The 23,690-nt window shown below is 37.8% G+C and overlaps 1 protein-coding gene across 6 annotated transcripts in view; it reads right to left on the bottom strand.

The window, feature by feature from the left end:
- Nucleotides 1–1,731: 1,731 nt before the first annotated feature.
- The window catches only part of LIMA1 (LIM domain and actin binding 1), a 70,115-nt gene continuing 48,156 nt past the window's right edge, over nucleotides 1,732–23,690 (bottom strand). For all 6 annotated transcript variants that reach the window (XM_083351799.1, XM_083351797.1, XM_083351796.1 and 3 more), the window contains 5 exons: nucleotides 20,413–20,520; nucleotides 16,125–16,173; nucleotides 11,068–11,183; nucleotides 6,468–6,601; nucleotides 1,732–4,166 (listed from right to left, as the gene is read on the bottom strand). In XM_083351799.1, coding sequence (XP_083207925.1) covers nucleotides 3,167–4,166; nucleotides 6,468–6,601; nucleotides 11,068–11,183; nucleotides 16,125–16,173; nucleotides 20,413–20,520 — 1,407 coding nt within the window. In that variant the 3' untranslated portion in view covers nucleotides 1,732–3,166. The remainder of the gene's footprint in view (nucleotides 4,167–6,467; nucleotides 6,602–11,067; nucleotides 11,184–16,124; nucleotides 16,174–20,412; nucleotides 20,521–23,690) is intronic.

The following is a 23,690-nucleotide window of genomic DNA, read 5'->3' on the forward strand; positions in this document are numbered from 1 at the left end:
AACTGTTGAGCCTAAAATTTCTGTGCTAAGCAAAACATTTGTTGGCTCCATTTCATGATCTTTCTTGCCACAGTTGTTAAGTGAATCTCTGCAGTGAATCACACAGTTGTTAAGTGAATTGACTTTAGTTCTCAGATCTCAAAAGGTGATCACATGACCCCAGGACACTGGAACCATCATAGATACATGCCAGTTGCCAAACATCTGACTTATGATCACATGACCAAGGGGATGCTGCAACGGTCATGTGAAAAACAGTCATAAGTCACTTTTTTCACTACCATTGTAACTTCAGTCACTAAATGAATGGTTGTAAGTTGAGAGCTACCTGTAGTCCTTGGGAAAGCGTAATTACTTCATGAGTTAAGACCATATAATGCTCAAGACTGAATTGTTCATGAAAGGTCTGAAATCTCCACTTACCATGAATTCTACAAGTGGCTTTAGGTGAGGTACTTTGTGAGTGCTTTGACATCATTACCATCTTCATTCCCAACTGCCTTGCAAAGCTGGAGGAAGCCCAGTTGCAGTCATTCTCAATTTTATCTGTTTTGCTAGCATACCCCCATCATTTTTAGTTCTTGCCGATAATATTTCTGTCTCTGAGCAACATCCATGACAGCAGGTTCCTTAGCTGCAAAGTTATTGTCCTCTATTTACCAATTGGCAGATTCCCCAGTTGGTCTGATTATGGCTGTGTGTTGTTACGATAGTTACTTTGGGAAAGCAGAGATTCCTGACAATGATCCAAGACACTGGACTTCTACAAATAAAATAATGTCTCAAGCCCGGAAACTGAGACTCCATTAGCAGTTTTGTGAATTTAAAAAATGGGCAAGCAGTAAGCTCTGCAATGTTGGAAAATAAAAGCCAAATTTTACTCTGGTTTCAAGTGAACTGTGCAGAGCCAGAAGCCATGTACCTTCAGAAGACTACACAAGTTTATAACCAATCTTTGCTGATGCAAAATCTTATGCAAAGATGCCAGAAGCCTTGTGTTGAGATGGTGTCCTCCATTATCCTAATAAATACATTACTACCTGTCTGAAGGATTGTGGAGATCACATATCTGAAGCATTCTGAAAGAGACTTACAAATGCTAAATAGCTTTATTAGGATATTTTAGAGTGGTGTGACAAAAGCTTAAGAATTTATACTGCATTCCCAAAGTAATTTGGTGGGACTAGGAAGAAATCCTCTTTAAGAGGTTAGTGTCTGACTTCTGATCCAAAATGGTCTCTGTATCTACTGTACACAGTTGGAATGATAAAAAGAAGCCATATCACAGCTTGTTAGCTTAAGCCAAGGATTAGACAAAGGTAAGCAAGCATATCTATGATGGCATTAATGGCATATTAAATGTCAGAGCTGAGCTATTTACCAGTATTATAGTTCCAAAATCTCATTTATCTTCTAGTTACGTATCATCAAAAACCTTCAAGAAGTTCATAAAATGCATTATAATTGGCTAAACTTGTACACTTTTAACCAAGGGCTTTCGAGTATGTTTAAACTGATCTTTCATTGTTTTCTATTTGTCATGCATGATGGAAGTTAAACCCTTTGCATTTTTTAAAAAAAATTAAATTACTATATACCTAATAACATTCCCATATAGGTAGACCTATTTAGAATAAAAGTTTAAGAAAACCGTTAAGATACAAGTCACATAGTGCCACCTCCTGGTGAAAAATAAGATTCTATAAAAAAGAGTCTGAATTAAAAGCTTCCCACAAAAAAATGACAGAGCATTTATTAAGTAAATATGTTTCAAACTATACAATATTGGTAAGAAAAGAAAGATATTTCACAATTGCAAAATTGTAGCTAGAATTTAAGTAAACAAATAATACAGATTAAAAATAACAGCTATACAATGCATCAGATCCAGTTCCCAAAAGGTGCTTCCAAACAGGGAAATGTGTGAACCAAAGCATTGGTCTACAACTTTTTAAAATAGCCACATCTTTTCCCAGGATTGCTCATCTGCCCTGAGCAGTTGCCATCTGATCTGGAAAAAGACAAGGATGCTTTAAAAAGATGCCTGAGTATATTGTTTTATGCTCCACAGACTTTCAAGTTCCATTTTGGAATTGAATCCAAACAGCTGCATAGCCCTGTTAAAATTATTTCAACTAACTTTTTAACCAATTCAAAATACTATGTTTTATATAACACATGCAGCCAAGTTGAAAAACTCTAAACACATAAGTCTAAAAAAAAAAGTTTATCGTTGTATAGATTCTTTTTCTTGCAACTTTTTTCACACTGACTCAAATCTGGCAGTTTGGTTCACAGAGAACTCTGATTGCTTGTCAAAAAAGAAAATCATGTTTTCAAGAGGAAAAATGTTATTCAGGACAGCAAATATAGAAGGTAAATATAATATCCGAAAGACAGAAGTTTTGCCATTCTGTAGTTGATTCTTGGGAATAAAGATGCCCCTAAGCCCAGCTCGGAGAAAGCCAATTGACTCATAGGCACCTGGGTGCCAATTTACAACCAGAGTGGTATGGACAAAATAAAATAAAATAAAAGGCAAAGTGGAAAGATTCTCTCCTAATCCTCATTAAGCAAAGTCAGCCATCCTCTTCTATCAAATTGCAGACTGCATATTATACTGTAGGTACTGAACAATGTCTCTCTTGAAAAAAGTGTAACACCATTTTAAAAAAGTATTACTAATTTTTTATATATACATTAAAGTGCAGTCTCTTTTAAAGTAGTCCCTATCCCTTGGAAACTGATCTGGAAGCTCTGCAATAGTATTGTTAGTAGTGATAATATCATAATTAAGTATATCAAAGCCCTATCTCTTTCGTTCAACTGTGAAATGGCTGAAATTGTGTAAGCAGAAGAGAATACAATGCCTTTTAAGTGACCAAGTTACAGAATGGAATGTGAAACACATTTTCGCTCAACTGGGGCAGCAGCTATCTACAATTTTAAGCATTTAAGCTTCATCAAAAAATTGGTAACATTCTTGTAAGTTTCCAAAATATATTCCTATAAAATAGATCTGAAGTATTACTATGTGATTTTCACACTAATTCGCAACACAAAGTCACTTTCATAAAGACACCTGCTTTAGGAAAGAACAAAACGTTAAAACTCCAACTTAAGACTCTGCACCCTCTATTTAAAGAAAAAAAAGAGAGAATAAAATCTATTCATCATCATCATCTTCTTCTTCATCATAGTATCTGTTCTTCTTGATCTGTTCTTCCACAGTTAAACCTTCTTGGTCTTCTCCTTCAAAAAGCCCTACATCTTTGGATCTATAATTTGGACTAGTGGGGAATTCTTTTTCACTTGAGAGAATCAAGCATGTATATTCTGGAGAGATACAAATCATTGGCTCTTTCTCAAGAGATGCTGGCTGTCCTGTACCACCTTCTTCTTCCTCCTCCTCCTCTGGCTCAGCATTGTTCTGCCCATTCTTAAATAGGAACTCTTCATTTTGAGCTTCTTCCTTTTCTTGATCTAGTTCTTTATCCTTCTCAGCAGTATTTGTGGTGCCAAAATACTCAATTGTACTGCTTTCTTCCTTTGGTTTGTTCTTGACTGCCATTTCCTTCACAAACTCGTCATTTTGCTGCGCTGTACTTATTTCTTGCTTGGGAGGAGATGAGTTTTCCATCCGATAGTTCCTCACAGATACTGTTCTAAATGAGGCAGCTACCGTAAACGGTCGACTTCTTTCTTTTAATGATGATGTTCTGCGTAACTTCTTAAGATCTTGGTCCACTTCTTCCTGAGGATCTGGTTTATGGACCTCATCCTCTGGGGGCCACTTTGGTTTGAATACTTTAATGCCTTCTTCCAAGATACTCCCTTGACTGCCTTGTTCAGGAGGAGGTGGCCAGGAAATCTTCAACTTTTTTGTCTCTGTAGTTTTTTCCTCCTTCTCAGATATTCCAGCAGCTTTTGCCTCCATGCTGGCAGCTAAAACCCCAACTTTTGCAATTGGGGCATCTTCTACTCCTGGACTATGAGGGGCTTCCACGGCATTTCCAATATAGTCATCATTCTCAGTTTTGCTTGCCCATGGTTCTTTGTGAGGCTTAAGTCCAAAACCTTCATCATAATTACCTTTGGATTTAAAGAGCTGGTTAAAGTGAGGCTTGCAGTAAACATGTCCTTGAAGAGAGGCATATGTTCCAAGTCTGTATAAATAAAATAAAAATGCCCATTAAGAATTGAAGAAGCTTACCATGCCTTCAAAATAAAAAAAGTCATGTTTTATCACTGACTCCATAAGACAACCTAAGGTAACATATGAGATTGGGCAGTTGCATGCATCTACTGTTGAATATTATAGCAGTCTAATTACACTAGTTGTTCTGTTTAGAATCACTTTCCTTATATAGCAATTTTAAAAGGGAAAAAATTTCAGATATAAAAAGTAGTCATAGTTTAAAAGAAATCATGGTTACTAAAAGGAACACCTGCTGTTGTACTTATTTCAAAGGGCCATATATAAAGAGAAAACTGTTGTACCCCATCTGCAGATGGAAACTGTAATATTAAACACTGTACAACAATTCATTTCAGGTCAAATCACTTTTTTAGCTTTAAAACTTAACTGGACATGTGGATTTTGACTAGAAAATTGTCAGGGAATTGCGCAGCCAGTGTCCAAATGGAGTCTGAGAGGCTGACACGAACCAGTATATTTACAGTAAATAAGATAGACAAACAGGAACATCGTCAGGTAAATCAACACAGCAGGAACATCATGAGGTAAAACAGAGAGCGCGCGCGCACACACACACACACACACACACACACACGGCACAGAGGAAAAAGGCGGGAAACAAGGAAACTCCCCCTTTGCTCTCACAGGAACCAATCACAGCTCAGATTCCCTCATGCAGTGGCCAGCTCTCTTTAACCAATTAGCTATAACTGTGTGCTCTTACTCATTGTCCAACTCTTTACTGCTCCAGCTATTAAATTTTAAATATCTTAAAAATGGATTTGAAATATAGATAATTCCTGCTTAATGATGTTAATTGAGACTAGAATTTCCATTGTTAAGGAATATGGTTGCAATGTCATGAGATTACATTGCTTAGCAACGTTAACCCCAGCAATTCCCATTAGCGACAATAGTTATCTGATCATATTTTTGAAAAAAAATATAGATTAGTAGCCTTCTCCATCTCTAAAGCTGTTAATTTTTAAGCTTATATGATCATATGAATTATAATTTTCTTTTTACTACCACAATTAGAAATCCCACAGTAGCTTTATTATCTATGATTACTTCATTGTAAGCATGTATAATTGCCCCCAAATTATTATATCTCTTAAACTTCTCATGACCATCCACTATACTCGGTTCACATTTTGGTGTATAGCTCTACTGTACTAAAAACATTTCTCTACTTTAAAGCACATTAGAACATTAATTTAATTTAATTTAATAATATTTCTATACCGCCCTTCTCCCGAAGGACTCAGGGCGGTGAACAGGGCAAGAATAAAAATACAGGATTACAAAAGTTAAAAAAATGATTAAATACATGCCCATATACTAAAAATTAGGGACGCGGTGGCTCAGTGGGTTAGGACGCTGAGCTTGTCGATCAGAAGGTCGGCAGTTTGGCGGGTCGAATCCCGAGTGCCGCGTAGCAGAGTGAGCGCCTGTTACTCGTCCCAGCTTCTGCCCACCTAGCAGTTCGAAAGCACGTAAAAATGCAAGTAGAAAAATAGGGACCACTCCGGTGGGAAGGTAACAGCGTTCCGTGCGCCTTTGGCGTCTAGTCATGCCGGCCACATGACCACGGAGATGTCCTCGGACAAGCGCTGGCTCTTCGGCTATGAAACGGAGATGAGCACCGGCCCCTAGAGTTGGAAACGACTAGCACGCATGTGCGGGGGAACCTTTACCTTTACCTTTATACTAAAAATACATCTTAAAACCCCAATAAAATGACAATAACAACCCCCCCCCAGTCCCCTCATCAGGCCAGGCCAGCTTGTTCAAAAAAGTATATTTTTAGCTCGCGGCGAAAGGAGCAAAGATCGGGCGCCGTCCGGAGCTCAACCGGTAGCTGATTCCATAGCTCCGGGGCGCCCACAGAGAAGGCTCTCCCCCTGGGGGCCATCAATCGACATTCTCTGACCGGTGGCACCCTGAGGAGGCCCTCTCTGTGGGAACGCACAGGGCGGAGGGAAGTTGATGCCGGCAGCAGGTGTTCCCTAAGGTACTCCGGAACCCTGCCATGTAGGGCTTTGAACACCATTACTAATACCTTGAATCTCACCCGGAAGACAACTAGTAACCAATGCAGCTCACGGAGCAGAGGTGTAACGTGGGAGTATCGGGAGACTCCCAACACAACTCTCGCGGCTGCATTCTGTACCAGTTGGAGCTTCCGGGTGGTCCTCAAGGGCAGCCCCATGTAGAGAGCGTTGCATTACATTTATAGTAAATTACTTTTATTTTGTCTGAGGCTTACGTGAGTTTGCTGTTGCAGTAAGAACACCGGAAACAGCTAATGTGATAGATTTGCTGGTTTGCAAAGAGGCGCTCCATTGGATATACAGTCTTCTTGCAAGCAATACATATTTCTTTTGCTGGCACCTGAAACTTCTGTTGGAAGAAAAGTGGACGAATGGTGTAAATATGAACAAGCTTTTGATATTTTTCATTCAAGAGTCCTGAGCCTCTACAGAACCTTCCTCTAAAGTTAATACAGATTAAATTGTTTATTTTAAAAATAACATTCTCTCCTATGTGTACCTAGTCCTAGATCCCGTCACATTAGAAGGGTTGCCATTCTTGAAAACGTTTGCAAAATCCCAAAATAATTTAGCAAACTATCTTTTGTTGCTATTTTTAACCGTCTCCAAAATTTATCAAACAACCAGATGGAATGGACAAAATTCTGGATTTCTACCAATTTAATGTTACAATTGTATCATCTTCAGCATCTCTAAAGGGACAGCAGATTCAAAAGAGAAGTAACATAAGAGGCAGACCAAGAGCAAAAGCAGCAAAGGCACTCAAGAGTCTAAAATGATGAAGACAGATTTAAAGGCTCTAATCAAATTCTTAAAATGTTAGCACTGATTAGTTTCACCACCAAAACGCCATCATCCTGAGCATTATCAAGGCTACTCCGTTTAAATGCCACACAGAAACTCACATTTTGTTTTTATTCAAGGTGGCAAACTAATGCTTAGAATAGGTCTGCTAAAAAGCATGCTAGAACTTAGTCAGTCAGCACCACTCAGAACTGGCTTATGATTGAAGCATGTAAGATTTTTCCTCTTCTCTCTTTTCCACTGTCCAAGCCTGGGGCTCTGCCTTCACCCAAGCAGAAAATGCATGAGAAAGTATACACAAAATTGAAGAAGCACAAGGAATTAGGGAAGCTTAAGGGTACCTACAGGCTGTGGTCAAAAAGTCACGATGGCAGCCATAATACAGGTAGTCTTCAACTTATACGAGGGCAATTCGGAAATAAGTCTCCGTTTGGTGATCAATGACACTCGCAGATACAGAACTTTTATTACATTAGAAAACTACATCATTACATTACTTTTCGATATAATCGCCATTTGAATTGAGGCACTTGTCATAACATCTTACAAGGTTTGAAATTCCTTAGTAGTAGTTGCTTGGCGGCAAATCTGGGCTGTGATCAAAAACATCCCAACAGAACTGCTTCAAAAGTTCTTGGGTGCTTCTAGTGATGTGCAGGTGAGCATTATCATAAACCAACACCACACCGGAAGTGATGCCATAGAAAATCCCATCAAATGTGAAGATGCCAAAGGAGTACTGCTAGTGAAGTTCATGGAGTGTGGTTCGACCATCAATTCAGAAGTCTACTGTGAAATGTTATGAAAACTCAGACGAGCCATCCATAACAAGCGTCGGAGCAGGCTGACTTCCGGTGTGGTGTTGGTTGTTGATAATGCTAATGTATAATAAAAGTTCTGTATCCGCGAGTGTCTGTCATGGATAACCAAACGGAGGTTTATTTCCAAATTGCCGTCATACAACCTCAATTGGGATTTGAACTTTCATTACTAAGCAAGGCAGTTGTCAAGTAAGACGTGCAGTTTTGTGGCATTTTTTGGTCACAAGTGTTAAGTAAATCACTGTGGTTAAGTGAATCATGCAGTTGTTAAGCAAACCAACTTCTCCCATTTACTATGCTTGCCAGAAACTGGCTGGGAAGCTTGCAAATGATGATCACATGACCCAAGGATACTTCAACCATTGCAAATGTTGGTTGCCAAGTGGTAGAATTTTGATCATGTGACCACCAGGGCTCTGCGACAGTCATAAGTGCAAGAACGGGTTGTAAGTTCAGTACCGCTGTAACTTTGAACTGTTGTTAAATGAATGGTTGTAAGTGACTGATTGTAACCTCAGTGAATTTACCTGAGCAATTAGTTGAGCTTATTTTTATCACATGTTCTGCCTTCAAAATCAATTGTCAAACAATTGATTCTTATAATAAACTATCTACTGAAATAATTTCATACTTTTAGAATTGTTTCAAAAAGCAGAAATTATGAATGTAATCTAATGCATCAAAACTCTTTATGTGCATTATAAATGTTATAAGAATGTGTTGTCTAAATAAAAGTAAAAACAGACTGGTGGCACAAATTAAACAAATAGCTAGGACACAGCTGGAGGAAAGAGCTGTGCTGCTAGACAGATTATTCAAGCAATGATGACAATTAATAATATTGTACCTAAAGCATGTTAAGATTTCACTTAGTTTAAACACCTGACGTTGCTTTACACATGGATTAGCTGCCCAGAGCTTTTGGAAATGGTTGGCAAAAAAAGCACAAGGCTGGTTTTGTGTTCTACAGAAAAAGTTTTTTGAAAAGAAAGAAATGTTGCACACAATGAAACATTTTCATTATAATGATCAGGGAAGCTATAGTGTCATGGAATTCCCCTAATTAGTGCAGACTGTAGATCCTTCTTAAAGAATCCAGGAAATAAATTTGAATATTAAAACCTCGCCTTTCCCAGTTTACTCTGGGAACAGGCTCTTGCAATAAATGGCATCAATTGCAGCAATGTGTATTCCCCTTCCAACTTACATGGGAGAAACTTTTGGAGTGTGCAGAAGTATATTCCTTTTCAAGCATGTTATGAGGAGCAACTAGAGTAGAACTGTGAAGTCCAGTTAATAAAAAGAGGAGAGGACTCAGGAAAGCGGAAAGATGAGCTCACGTTAAAAGGGAAGCAGAAGACAGGAATAGAGAGGAGCAGGAAACAGAAGCTGAAAAAGACAAATGACTATTTATAAACTTATATAGATGACTGGAAAGTATAGTAAGTGTTCCTCCAGTGAAAACTATTTTGTTATAAAGCTATTAAAGTAGGCTTAGCTGATAAGTATTATGAACAGGTAAAAAAATTCAAAACAAAGAGTAACAGTGTATATACCAGGGGTAGGCAACCTCGGCTCTTTTATGACTCATGGACTTCAATTCCCAGAATTCCTGAGTCAGCATAGCTGACAGGAATTCTGGGAGTTGAAGTCCATGAGTCATAAAAGAGCCGAGGTTGCCTATCCCTGGTATATACTGTAACATATTTCACACAGAACTGTTCAAGAAAAACTACATGGACACATCAGTGAAATCATTAGCAATACTGCACAATTTCCTATTTCAGTCAAAAATCTGACTCCCCTCCCTCAAATTAGTGATAGAACAGAAATCAAATGTTCTGGGTTCCATTAACATTTCTATGACTCAAAAACCATACCATGGAGTAACCTTTCTACCCCTTTAATAGACCCAGCTGAGAATAGAATTTAGTCTATTGCAATTAAAATGTAGAGGAAAATATAGATTGACACTTGTCTTCATTATTTCAGAAATGTCACCAATAACACAATAGACCTTATGATATGTGAGCAACTGGACTTCCTCATGGCTAAAGAAAGTTTAAAGCATTTTGTATTAATAGAGTAGAGTAGAGTAGAGTAGAGTAGAGTAGAGTAGAGTAGAGTAGAGTAGAGTAGAGTAGAGTAGAATAGAATAGAATAGAATAGAATAGAATAGAATAGAATAGAATAGAATAGAATAGAATAGAATAGAATAGAATAGGTTGGAAAGCAGCTTAGAGGTCATCTGCTCAGGCAGGAAACCCTATACCATTTCAGACAAATGGCTGTCCAGTCTCTTCTTAAAAACTTCCAGTGTTGGAGCATTCATAACTTCTGGAGGCAAGTTGTTCCACTAATTAATTGTTCTAACTGTCAGGAAATCTCTCCATAGTTCTAGGTTACTTCTCTCCTTGATTAGTTCCCATCCTTTGATTCTTATCCTGCCCTCAAGTGCTTTGGATAATAGTTTGACTCCTTCCTCTTTGTAGCAACCCCTGAGATATTGGAACATATATTGATGCAAATTTGTTAAGTACAGAAATGGAACAAGCTTAGGGTCTCCAATGTAGAATTATACCAATATGCCAGTCCTGAAACGAGTTTCTAAAAAACTAGATCTTTCTAGGCCTATATATGTATTTTTTCTCATTTGTGTGCACACATGTACATGCAGCCATGTCATTCTTCATTTGTATATCAACGTATTTGTGTTGCTTATTTTGAATGCATTATTCTGTATGTTGAATAAAAATTAAATTGTGTTATATAGAAACCACTGTACCAATGATACATTTTTTTAAAATAACTTTTGTTGAGAGATCCTCAAAGCCAGCGGAATAGGGTTAGAGATACCGACTTGGTGATTTTAGGTCACTCACCTTTTCTCAACTCAATCTATATCCCAGAACTGAGAAAAAAGGTGTTAATCGGGAAAAATTAAAGACATAAAATCTAACAAAGGAATAAGTAAATATATTTTTACAAATTCACAGAACTATAATGTAATATACTTTCATGGCCTAAAATGTGCAGAAAGATAACTTTAATAAAACTTGGAATTCAAAAAGCAGCATGACTACAAAAGGAAACACAGAAAATAATGTACAATTCTCACCAACTAATTTACATTATAGATTTTTTTCCTATATTGCCCATTGCTAGTAATGAAAAATAGTCTCCATTGTACCTTCATTGCTTTGGGAGGAGAGTTCTCAGACTGAGTAGACGCTCTAGAATTAGGACTTTGCTGTTTGGCATAGACAGGTCTTTCAATTTCAATATCTTTCTGGGAGCTACACCCAGCTAAAACAAAAGAAATCATATTAGGTTCTTTTCCTCAAAACAAGGCTCTTCCACACAGTCCCATTTCCACTCCCCAGTTCCACCGAATCATTGTGAAGCCAGCCAAGCAATCAACACTGCTGCAATTGAAGAGTGATGGGCATCTGTCTGATCATATGGCTCCCACCCCCAGTGCAAAAAAAAAATCTGAATGCTTGCCATGAAGGGAGATCTTTGAAGCTGCTAGGCAACATTACATTTCAAGGACTTATGAACAGAACATTATATGACACCTGGGATCCAGTGAGGTAAGAATTTCTGGCGAGAGGAAAAAATGGCTACCCATAACTTTTGCAAAGCAAAAATAAATAATATTTCTACGTGATACTGGATATACTGTAGTTGGTTTATGGTCTGGTTTTGCAGTGGTGCAAAGAGCCTATGTTGAAGTGCCCACAGACAAATCCTAGTTTAAATAATATTAACTTATTAAATTCAATGCACAAAAACATTGTGTCTTACAAGATGCAAGATGGAATAAATGTTTTCTCCATAAATGAAGCTAATTAGGTCATTCAGAGCTTAGGCTTTAAATGACTGGTGAGTTATTGGTTTGACCCAACAATATTTCCCTACCATATAAAATAAACTGCTAAGTACTTTTCTGAGGAGAGGAAATTGAAAAGCAGCAAAACAAAAACAAAAAACCTAGAGGCATGATGCAACTCTGAAAACCAACAAAAGGTATTATCCAGATGCAGGACAGATATTAAATAAAGGTCTATAGATCCATTAGCAACATCGCAGAAGAATCGTTTTTCAAGGATTAATGCTCTTAGCATTTGATTTCCCTAGAGCTACAACTGATATTCAAAAAAATTAAAAACAATATATTGAAAATAATAACGAGATGCTTTTATGCTTTGGAGCATAGAAGGTAGTCTACTTAACACCTGTCTGAACTCTTTAAAGCTGTCATATATTTTCCTAAGATTAAGCAAAATTCTTTTAACAGATAATTCCCAAAAATTATATACTGCAATTGGAGTAAGTTAAAACATATTTTCTTTTAGCCTCTGAGATCAATTATTTATTTTGAAATGGTTAACATATTCTATTATTTTGTACTTCAATGTTTCAATGGGAAACAGGATGTAGAACCATTTCTGCACTTCATTTGATTAGATTCAGTCACATAAGTTCTAGCAGCTAAAGCTTTCTGCCACTGACTGGCCAAGATTTCTTTCATTAATTGCATACATTTTAGTCAATAAAAGCATTGCACTGATGCATATGCTCACGACCACAGCTGAGCCCAAAATTTCTGTTGCTATGTGAGACATTTGTTAAGTGAGTTTTGCCCCATTTTCCGACCTTTCTCACCGTAGCTGTTGTGAATCACCGCAGTTGTTAAGTTAGTAACATGGTTGTTAAGTGAATTGGCTTCCACATTGACTTTGCTTGTCAGAAAGTGTCAAAAGGTGATTACATGATCCCTGGGACACTGCAACTGTCATACGGATGAGACAGTTGCCAAGCATACAAGTTTTGATCATATGACCATGGGGATGTTGCAAGTGTCATAAGTGTGAAAAACAGTCATAAATCACTTTTTCTCAGTGACTCTGTAACTTCGAAAGGTTACTAAATGAAGTGGTGTAAATCGAGAACTATCTGTAATGTTAAAAAGTGTTGTTTACAATTTTAGATGAAGGGTTTTTTTCGGGGGGGGGGGCATCCTTTAAAGTAAAATAATAATTGACAGGACAGATCTGTTTTAAATACTAGGTTTTAATTTTTGGCTTTCCCCTCCGATTAAGACAGAAAGAATGGCAGTTTATTTTCTGCTAACTGAAGCATAAACGGAATAAAAAAAAAAAAGGACTAAGCCTTCTTTCTCCCTATGCTAGAGTCCTAAAATAGTTCCTCTCTCCTACTCCTAGTATAAAAAAGTTTCACCTACACACAGTTTATGTAAAACTGTAATTAATCTATAGTTGGCCTTAAAACAGCACATGCACATATATATTTAAACTCATTTAATTTTTGTTTCATCTGCTTGCCAAATTACGGTTTAGAATCTAGATCAGGGATCTTCAAACTTGGCAACTTTAAGACTTGTGGATTTCAATTCCCAGAATTCCTCAGCCGGCTGAGAAATTCTGGGAGTTGAAGTCCACAAGTCTTAAAGTTGCCAAGTTTGAAGATCCCTCATCTAGATAATAAGCTTGTGGTTAACTGAAAGTAGAGAAACCAGCTCTGTAGAAAAAAATGATTAAGTGAGACCAAGGAAAGTTAGCCTTGTGTCTCTTATAAGCTATTTTTGCCTTGATAATTCCACCAAACAAGCTATTTCTTATCTTCACATCCACTCATATTTCCTTCAGGAGACAACACAAAAAGTACATTATTTCTAATACACATTAACTTCATGGAATAGCTTGGTACTCCTATGTGAGATCACACTATTCTGATAAACCATGACGCCAGGCAGATTTATATTCCAAATCTATTATTCTGCAATAATTCAAATTCAGAGATGGCATTAACGTAGAGTTGTACCAATATTTTTCATTTGTCTTTTGCATTTACAGTAGTCGTCTTATCCCGGTTTCTATAGGCAAGTCCTCACATTACAACCACAATTGGGATCGGAACTTCCATTGCTAAGTAATTTATTTATTTATTTATTATTGGGACTTATATGCTGCCCTATCTCCCGAAGGACTCAGGGCGGCTAACAACAATAACATACAATAATACAGAAGTTAAAATAAAATTAAATTAATGGCCCCTGTAGAATAAATTAAAATTAAAATAAGTTAAAAATTACAGTTAAAAATTAAAAACATAATTAAAATCCCTGTCAGTTCAGGTCAGCCAGGTGGAAAAAGAGTGTTTTGAGGCCGCGGCAAAAGGACTGGAGATCTGGGGCCATCCGAAGCTCAGGGGGGAGCTGGTTCCATAGGGCTGGCGCTCCCACAGAGAAGGCCCTCCCCCTGGGGGTCACCAGCCGACATTGTCTAGCCGACGGTACCCTGAGGAGGCCTTCTCTGTGTGAGCGCACTGGGCGATGGGAAGTCGTTCCTGGCAGTAATGCGGTCATTAAGGAGCATGCCCTATTTTACAACTTTTTTACCACAGCTGCTAAGCAAATCCAGCTTCTCCCATTGGCTTTACTTGTTAGAAGCCTCCTGGGAAGGTTGAAAAAATGAAAATGTAACCCTGGAATGCTGCAACCTTCGTAAATACATACTAGTGGCCAACTGCCTGAATTTTGATCGTGTGAAAACTAGTCATAAGTTACTTTTTTTCAGCACCATCGTTATTTTGAACAGTATCATAAGTCAAAGTCTACTTGTATGGCAAAATCCATTTAGTTTTATTTATTTTTTAAGTCAGAAATGACCAACTATTATGCAAGCAAGAACACAATCCAGTCTGTTTTAAGCACATGCAAAATTCCTAAGAGGTTCAGACTACAGGACAAACAGTTGTGCGGTGATTTAGGCAAGTTTACTTCTGATTATATAAAAGACTGGCACTGTTTCCAGAATTAAGTTTCAGAAGGCAAAGTAGGCATTTTTCTGAACTAAATAATTGGTAAAAGCTAACTGACAGGGGGATCTTCAATGCAGCATTGCAAACTGAGCATTTGTGCTTTTTACGGGACCTATGAACAGGGTCAAAATAGGAGCTGGTGAAGGGATTAGCTCACCAGAATTCTTCTCTGGATTCAGAAGAAAACAAAGGTCACCCGTGTGGATCTATTTAAAAATGCCAGAATATAAGAGTGGTATGCAAAATGATGTCAGGATGAATTTACCAATGAAACCAGTTGATGTTTTGATAGTTAAAGAGACATACAGGTATAATCAGAAGAGGGTCTTGAAACGCCTTCTTGCTTTGAATTTACAAAAGCAATATATGTGGAACCAGGAAAATTTTCTCCAGGAAGAGACAAATAGGAACTGCTCAAGCTGTTCCCAGAAAAACACAAAGAGAAATTGATAAGAAATCAACTTGATGGATATATAAAGTGGATTTGCATGGTTAAGGGCTAAAAATATGTTATGGTTTTCTGGTTAGCTGTTCATGGGATTTCTTTTTGGCTAGGATTGTATGATAAGACTTTAAAGGCTTTATTTCTAAGAGGGAAGAAATTTATATATATATAAGCTGGACCATAAGAAAGGCTGAGCGCCAAAGAATTGAAGCCTTTGAACTATGGTGCTGGAGAAGACTCCTGCGAGTCCCTTGGACTGCAAGGCGATCAAACCGGTCAGTCCTAGAGGAGATCAACCCTGACTGCTCTTTAGAAGGCCAGATCCTGAAGGTAAAACTCAAATACTTTGGCCATCTAATGAGAAGGAAGGACTCACTGGAGAAGAGCCTAATGCTGGGAAAGATTGAGGGCAATAGAAGAAGGGGACGACAGAGAATGAGGTGGCTGGATGGAGTCACTGAAGCAGTAGGCGTGAGCTTAAATGGACTCCAGAAGATGGTAGAGGACAGGAAGGCCTGGAGGAACATTGTCCATAGGGTCGCGATGGGTCGGACACGACTTCGCAACTAACAACAACAACAAATGAATGATAGTTCTTAACAGATTGTTATTGATCAGGATGTGTGATTTATTTAATTTGATTATTGATAATCAAATTACAAGAGACATAGGAAAAAGAGGGTTTTTTAAAATTGAAATACTAGAGAAGGCATTAATTTAATTGCTTATATTTGTCTGGAGGAAGGAGGGAGTCATCTCTTATAATCTTTTGTTTCTGTTTTCCTTTCCTTTTTTCAATTTTTCATCTTTTTATATTTTTCTTAATTTGCATTTGTCTTTTTATCTTTGTTTTTGTAAACCTTAATAAAACTATTAAAACAAAACCTAACAGACAGGAACATCTGTTAATTCTTTATTTTTTAAGTTTGGGGATAAAAGAGAGATTAAGAACTCACCAGTGCCATCTTCACAGGGACTGGAATTCAAACCATCACTTATTGAAACCTGTAGGAGAGAAATGTATAGGAGCCATCGTTTCTTATGGAGTTATCCAGAGAACTAGAAACTACCTCATGTAGTAAGCATAAAAGCAGCAAAGCTTTTTGTGTGTGTTGGGAAAAACACCAAGCAGATTGTGATTCAGTGAAAAAACAAAGCATTACTGCCACATCAAATCTTAAATTGTCATAAACAAGCAGTCCCTACTATTGTGGATTACATAAACCCTTATACCATGCCTGGAAGTTTCTGAGGACTACAAGCTAGCAATTGGCAATGTGAAAAACAGAACTCTCCCAGATAGTGTCCACAGAACCCAAACATTTAGTAACGCTTTAATTTATATTTTAAGGTAACAGTTAATTTTTAAAAAGAACTGCGTAAGATCAGCAAATCACAACCTGACATCTTATAAGATTTGGGTGACAAAGCCAAAGCCTCTTACATTTGATAATTCCCAAAGTTTTTTTAAAAAAACTTTGGCACCAGTACTAGAGAAAAACAATATCCCCGAGGCCTTGGATTGCAAACTGGGAACAACTACAGAACATGCAGAGTTTTAGATTCTATTTGTAGTCACTTGCATTGGACTAACAAGTCCAATCCTCCAGCTCCAAGATCTGTTTGTCTGTCTATCAAATATATATGCTTAAATTAATAGCTTCCACTACTGTGATTTTGCAGCTCAAGTGCTTGCACATTGTTTGACCAAATCAGATTCTATGTAATTAATGAACATTTCAAAATGAAGTAAGTTCAGCGCAGGTACTATAGGACTATTTTCTTTGAGTAAAATTCAACTTCATTTTTACAGATGCATCCATGTTTAATATTTTTTTAGTATGGAAATAATTTGCCACTGGAACCTTCTGATTTTTTTTTCCAACTTCCCAGGCTAGCCTATCACCTTAATATGGCTAGGAGATCTATCTCCCTTTCAAGCACATGTGAGGATCAGCTCTGCTTAGCTTCAAAGGCCAGACAAGAGATTTCACTCCCAGTTGCAATAAATCTTGAGATATTCACTATACATGGTACAGTACCTATTCCAAAGTTAGCAGTCTTACTGATCAGCTTGATGCAGGAAGCTTGGGCTTGAAATGAAGCCTTGAACAAAGACCAAGGTGTAATCTGCTATGTGGAGCAGTGGGCTAATGCCTCCTTAAGTAACACCAGCTGCCTGCAATCAGTGCAGGTTCGCATCCCACCAGGCTCAAGGTTGACTCAGCCTTCCATCCTTCTGAGGTAGGTAAAATGAGGACCCAGATTGTTGGGGGCAATAAGCTGACTTTGTAATAATGCTGCTTGGGGTGTGTGTGAAAGCCCTAATAAGCAGGCATATACATAGAATGAAGGCTACTGCTAAGCTTGTAAGCCGTCCCGAGTCTTCGGAGAAGGGCGGGATATAAATGTAATAAAAATTAAAAAAAAAATAAAAATATGTCAGGCTGTCTTTTTAGTAGTGTACTTGGCTATTAAGCCACTAAATATCAGTAGCTTAAACAGTTCTCACACCTTTTTTTTTGAAAAAGCTGATATGGATATAATTTCAACCACTGAGAACGCTTTGCAAGGAGGGGGTCTGATTGATTCAACAGAGCTTAGTACCAACAGCTGTTGGCAATGTTTGCCTTGAAACACCAGGTCCAAGGACAACAGGAGAGCTGCACAATATAGAGATATTTCAGAGAGATACAGCCCTTCCCTTGGTTATGTAATCTCCGTTGTAGAAAAAAAATGATATGCAATGGCCTCAATTATGTTAGCATTTTAAATCAAGTTAGCTAAGGTAATGGTTGCTGGAATTGGGTATGTCTAGTTTAATGAAGAGAAGGACGAGGGGTGATACGATAGCAGTGTTCCAATATCTCAGGGGTTCCAATATCTCCCCAAAGGAGCTTAAAGACTCTGTTCCAAAATTCCAAGCGCTCCGCCCAAAAATCATATCACTTATTTTGGGTGCCCATCAATTAGCCTGCATTTACGGCTGTTTGCAATGTCCTGTGGTCATGTGACTGTGATTTACATATTGGCCAAAAACCAACGTTTACTTCTGGGTTTTGGCAAAAATGCCTCATAACGTATAATGATGGCCACAAAAAAAGGGTTATAAAATTGGGTTGGTCATGAGGGTGACCTGATTTACAACCGTCACGACTTATGGTCACAACGTGCAGGCTCCATTAGGATACTAAGTCCAGGGCTACCTGTAATTTCCCACTTTGTTTTCCTCAACACTGAGCGATTATCTTTTAATATCTTGTTATTTGCATTAACAGTTTTTAATGTGCATGTCAATGCTTATGCGTTCCACCTTTGAAAACACTGTACCGTTATCAGGAAGAAACACCAGCTTATCTTCACTCAATAAAAGTAGAACTCAGCATTTTATCTACAGGTTCCATCTGGAATTTTAGAGGACTGATCAATATACACAGAGACACAGAAACACACACAGGCTATATATTGGTATGTGTGTATGCACATATATACATGCACTCTTGAATACAGGGCAATCATAAATCATGGCTTGGGTCCGGACTATCTAAGGGAACACCTGCTGCCGGCATCATCTTCCCATCGTCCTGTGCGCCCCCACAGGGAGGGCCTTCTCAGGGTACCAGCGGTTAATGAATGCCGGCGGGTTATTCCCAGGGGAAGGGCGTTCTCTGTGGGTGCGCCTGCCCTATGGAACCAACTACCCACAGAACTTAGGACTGCTCCTGACCTTCGCTCATTTCGCCGGGACCTGAAAACTTGGCTCTTTGATCTGTTTGGTCCAGACTGTGGGGTTGTTAATTTAACTGGGTTTTAGATTTACTCTTGGGGCTTGAATTTAATTTAATTGTTTTAATTGATTTTAATTTTTGTATTTCATGGTTTTAACTGCCCTGTAAACCGCCCTGAGTCCTACGGGAATAGGGCGGTATACAAATTCAATAAAATAAATAAATAAATAAATAAATAAATAAATAAATAAATAAACAAGTTGTGCCACATTCAGAGTAAAAGGGTGTCTCCCCCTCCCCATTATTCACCCGGTTAAATCAAATACACCTTAAGACTGCTCAATTAAGGAATTAATACACCATAATAAGCTTAACTGCAGCTTCCTTCTAATTTACAGTGAAAGCCCCACTGTGAGCAATTAAAACTGTGCAAATTAACAAGAAGCCAAGTAAGCTGGGCTAACATTCTACGCTTGGGGATCCTATTTGGAGAAACAGATGATTGCAGGCATTTCACAGCACATTCAAGAGCACTCTCAGTGAAGACACTCATGTTTTAAGCCCTCATGTGATATGAAGCGGTGCTTTCGGCATGCAAATGAAGACGTAACATGCTGGTAGGTTTATTAAATATTCTTGCGCACATTCTGCCTATACCTAGGAAAGTTGTAAAAACTTTCCCCACGCCTCATTTCCACATTTCCTGCATGAGGTTCTCATGCGTATCAAGCAAGCGCTTAATCGGGCAGAAGGGAAAGCCACAAATAAAGCCTATAAAATCATAAGTTATTCACTCTTTCAACTCAGCAGGAAGAGGCCTTTTACTGAAAGCATCCATTCAGCTGTAGGAAAAGAACAAACAAGGGAAATTACTTCTTTAATCCATGGTGTTTGCTTCAAAAGGAGCTAACCTTCTGTTGGGGAAGCAACTTCGAACAAACCAAGAGGTTACTAGGATAGGATGAAGGTCAGTTTGCCTGAGAAGGCAGAGAAAAAGCTCCATGTGAGGAATAAAAATGTGCTGATAGCTTTCAGGAAATAAGGTTATAGGTTCTGCACAGGAATTTTTTTTACGGGCATCTCATGCTACTCTACACATTGCTTCACGTTCAGTGACTCTATTAATCTGTGCTTGGAAACAAAAAACTACTAAGATGTATTCTGGATACTATAATACATATTAAAGGCCCACTCTACTCAGTCTCAGACAGTGCTTCTCAACTTCAGTGATTTTAAGATGGACTTCAAAACCCAAAATTCCTTAGCCAGCATGTTGGCTGGGGAATTCTGGGAGTTGCCGAGGTTGTAAAGTTGCCAAGGTTGAGAAACACTGGTTTATGCTAATAAAGGTAAAATTATATATATGCTATAAATTTTAGATTGAAATATTTCCACAATGTTATAGCCAGAAGATTAATTCACCAATTTTCATCAGTACATACAATCCCATTTTAAACATTCACAGGAATTCCATATCTGGGTTGTTTTAATTTTTAGCACCATGGCAGTCTCTTACCTTTTCTTCAACGGGCTGGGGAAAGAAATTGTCGGAACATGGTGGCAAATTCTCCTTCTGCTCGTAATTGTAGTCTTTGTCTTCATTTTCATTTGTTTGAACCTCATTCTACAAAAAAAAAAAACACTTGAGTTTGAATAAATACTAGGCTTTAGATTAAGTGAATATGGGTTGAGTATATTTTTTAATATGTCTACAGTTAGATTTCTATATAGAATATGGCAAAAAAGATTAAAAAATGTAACATTAAAGTAACAGACCCATTATCTATACCCATACAGTATGTTATTTTAACCATTCAGTTGTGTCCAACTCTTGGCAACCTTAGAGCGTTGGACACGACTGAATGGTTAAAACAACACAGTATATATGTCCTATATTTAATTACCGTATTATTATGTTAACATTCAATTATATTCCTAAAGTCATTCTTAAGGCTAGAACTAAAATGATAGCTTCATATCATAGTGAACTAAACCTGCAACATCAATCAATCAATCAATCAATAATAAACCAAAGGCAAACTACCTCCCTTAAAATCTTACAGTAGGACCAGGTCCGCATATATAATGCTAAAGAAACTTGTTTGAAAGCTAAAGAAACCTGTTTCTAGTAAAATCAGTAAGAATTTCCAAGGGAATTTCTCAACAGAAGCATTGATATATGCAGTCCTCAGTTACAACCACTTGTTTAGTAACCGTTCAACAGCACTGAAAGAAGTGACTCACAACCACGACCGTTTTTCGTCCTTGTGATGGTTGCAACATCCCCACATCAATGGGGCAAGCTGGATTCGATCAACAACTGCATGATTCATTTAATAACTGTGGTGATTTGCTTAACAAGATAATAAAATCGGGTACAACCCACTTAACAACGACCTTGCTTGGTAACAGAAATTCTGATCCCAACTGGGGTCATAAGTCAAGGAATACAGAATATCCCTTATAAAGAATATTCTACCAGTAAGGCACAACCCTTAAAAAAAGCCCTCTTTTGGCAGTTACTAGCCTCCACTCAGTGGCAATAGACCTTCGCCTACGAATTTGGTCTCTGTCTCAGTTTAAATAATTCCATTGTAGTCCTGATGGATTTTTTTTTTTTGCCCAGCAAAATGGGCATAACAACATTCATTTCAGTATCACACTGGTGCTAACTTAAATTAATTTACATTATGTAATTACTATTAATTGTACAAGTGAGTCAGAAGTCATGCTGCTGGATAAAAGTGCCCATTTGTTCCTGTTAAAAGGAGGATGAGTGAGGAGAATTGTAGCTGTGAGAACAATTGGAAAAATTATTACTGGCAGAATCATAATTCACTAAAATTAAATTATTTCTAAATGCCAAAGCATCGCTACAGGAAAAGTAATAGTGCCAATCTGTTACTGTGGGAAATACTTCACTGAAAGGAATTTTAAAAGTTCAAAGATGTCAAAAGCCTTATAAAAACTTCACAGGGTTGAGAAGAATTATTTTTTCTTACGTTAACAAGAGTTTCAAACTGGTACCTCTACCAATACTAAAATATTTTTTTCTTTTGTTAAAAAGCTAGCTATATTTTGGGAAAAAGAAATTATAATGAATATGGTTTGTGATTTTGCTCCTGGAATATGCAGGAGTGATGACTTTTGCATTGGAAAAAGAAAAGCTATTGGGGTTTTTTTGTTTTGTTTTTTTACCAAAGCTTTATTTGCAGGCAGATGTCTACTTCTCCCTCTGCAATACATGCATACACACAATCATTAAACCATGCAAAATTGCAGGAGGAGAGATATCTTCCTTGCCATTTCCTGCCTGCCTCGTCAACTGCAAAGAATTTGGGGAAGAGAAATGTATTTTCCTTTAGGCTTTTGCAAAGGCTTAGGGAGAAAATGCACTTTGTTCATCCCCAAATTCTTTGTATGCTAAACTGAAGAACATAACATAAACTCTGATGACATATGATAGGGTTATTTGGGCTGATGGCTTCTATTCTACTCTCTTATTTAGGGAACTCTGAAATTTATACACTGCCTTCTGCATGGTACTCTTGAGATATTTTAGATCAGAATTCCCAGTGGCCAAACTTGCTGTCTTTGATGTGAATTGTAGTCTAACATGCCTTGAGAGGATCACACTTGCATAAATTAATCTAGATCTTTGTAAACAGAAGGAAATCCCACCCACTCCCTGCCAAAAATTTATGTATATACAGAAAATATCTGGGTTTTGCCAAGGGAAATTGTTTCTCCTTATCAAATTCCCAAGTAAAATGCCATTCCTTATTATCTTAAGCTTTAAGGAGCTATCAGCTCTGTAAAATAATATGTAACAACTGTTACTTATGGGTTTCATAGAATAGACATTGAAGTCTAACCTCAACCAGCTGTTCAGGGTTTATCACAATTTAGCCTTCCATTCACATTCACATTCCTTTCCTTCCTTTTTTATAAGAACCTCTGACAAATGAGTTAGCAGACTCATCCTTGGGGGATTACTTTTTCCAAGAATGTCAAAGAACATGAACTGGAATTGAGTGCAAAACAATACTGGAATCGAGGAGGAGGGCATCTAAACACAACCAACTTTTAAGACCAAAAATGTTTTCAATTTCAGAACTGCATTTATATATAGAAAGCCAGTGTTCTTCACGCTTTCTTAATTTCAGTGGCCTAATTTGGGAATAAATGGGGCTAGATCTTCTTTGGCAAAACAGGTGGGTTAGGGTTACCCTAAATACTTGCTGATTTATTGCACAGTCTCCAGATATTGGTGCCTTGGTGGAGCAGTGGGCTAATGCCTCCTTAAGTAACACCAGCTGCCTGCAATTAGTGCAGGTTCGCATCCCACCAGGCTCAAGGTTGACTCAGCCTTCCAAGGTAGGTAAAATGAGGACCCAGATTGTTGGGGGCAATAAGCTGACTTTGTAATAATGCCGCTTAGTGTGTGTGTGAAAGCCCTAACAAGCAGGCATATACATAGAATGAAGGCTACTGCTAAGCATGTAAGCCACCCTGAGTCTTCGGAGAAGGGCGGGATATAAATGTAATAAAAATAAAAATAAAAAATAAAAATATTATTTAAGTAGATGTTGATCTACCCAAGGTTCAAATTAATTTATTAATCTCTTCCAAACATACAGAATATAGAACAAGTTCAGTAAGCAGGATAGTATATAGTCTATTCCAGGGGTCAGCAACCTGAAACAGTGAAAGAGCCACTCGGAACTGGTTCCCTCACAAAAGGAAAAACTGGGAGCCGCAAAAAAAATGTGTGCGCATGTGTGTACATGCACA

Source organism: Vipera ursinii, assembly GCF_947247035.1.
Source record: "Vipera ursinii genome assembly, chromosome: 2".
In the NCBI taxonomy this organism is placed as follows: Eukaryota; Metazoa; Chordata; class Lepidosauria; order Squamata; family Viperidae; genus Vipera; species Vipera ursinii.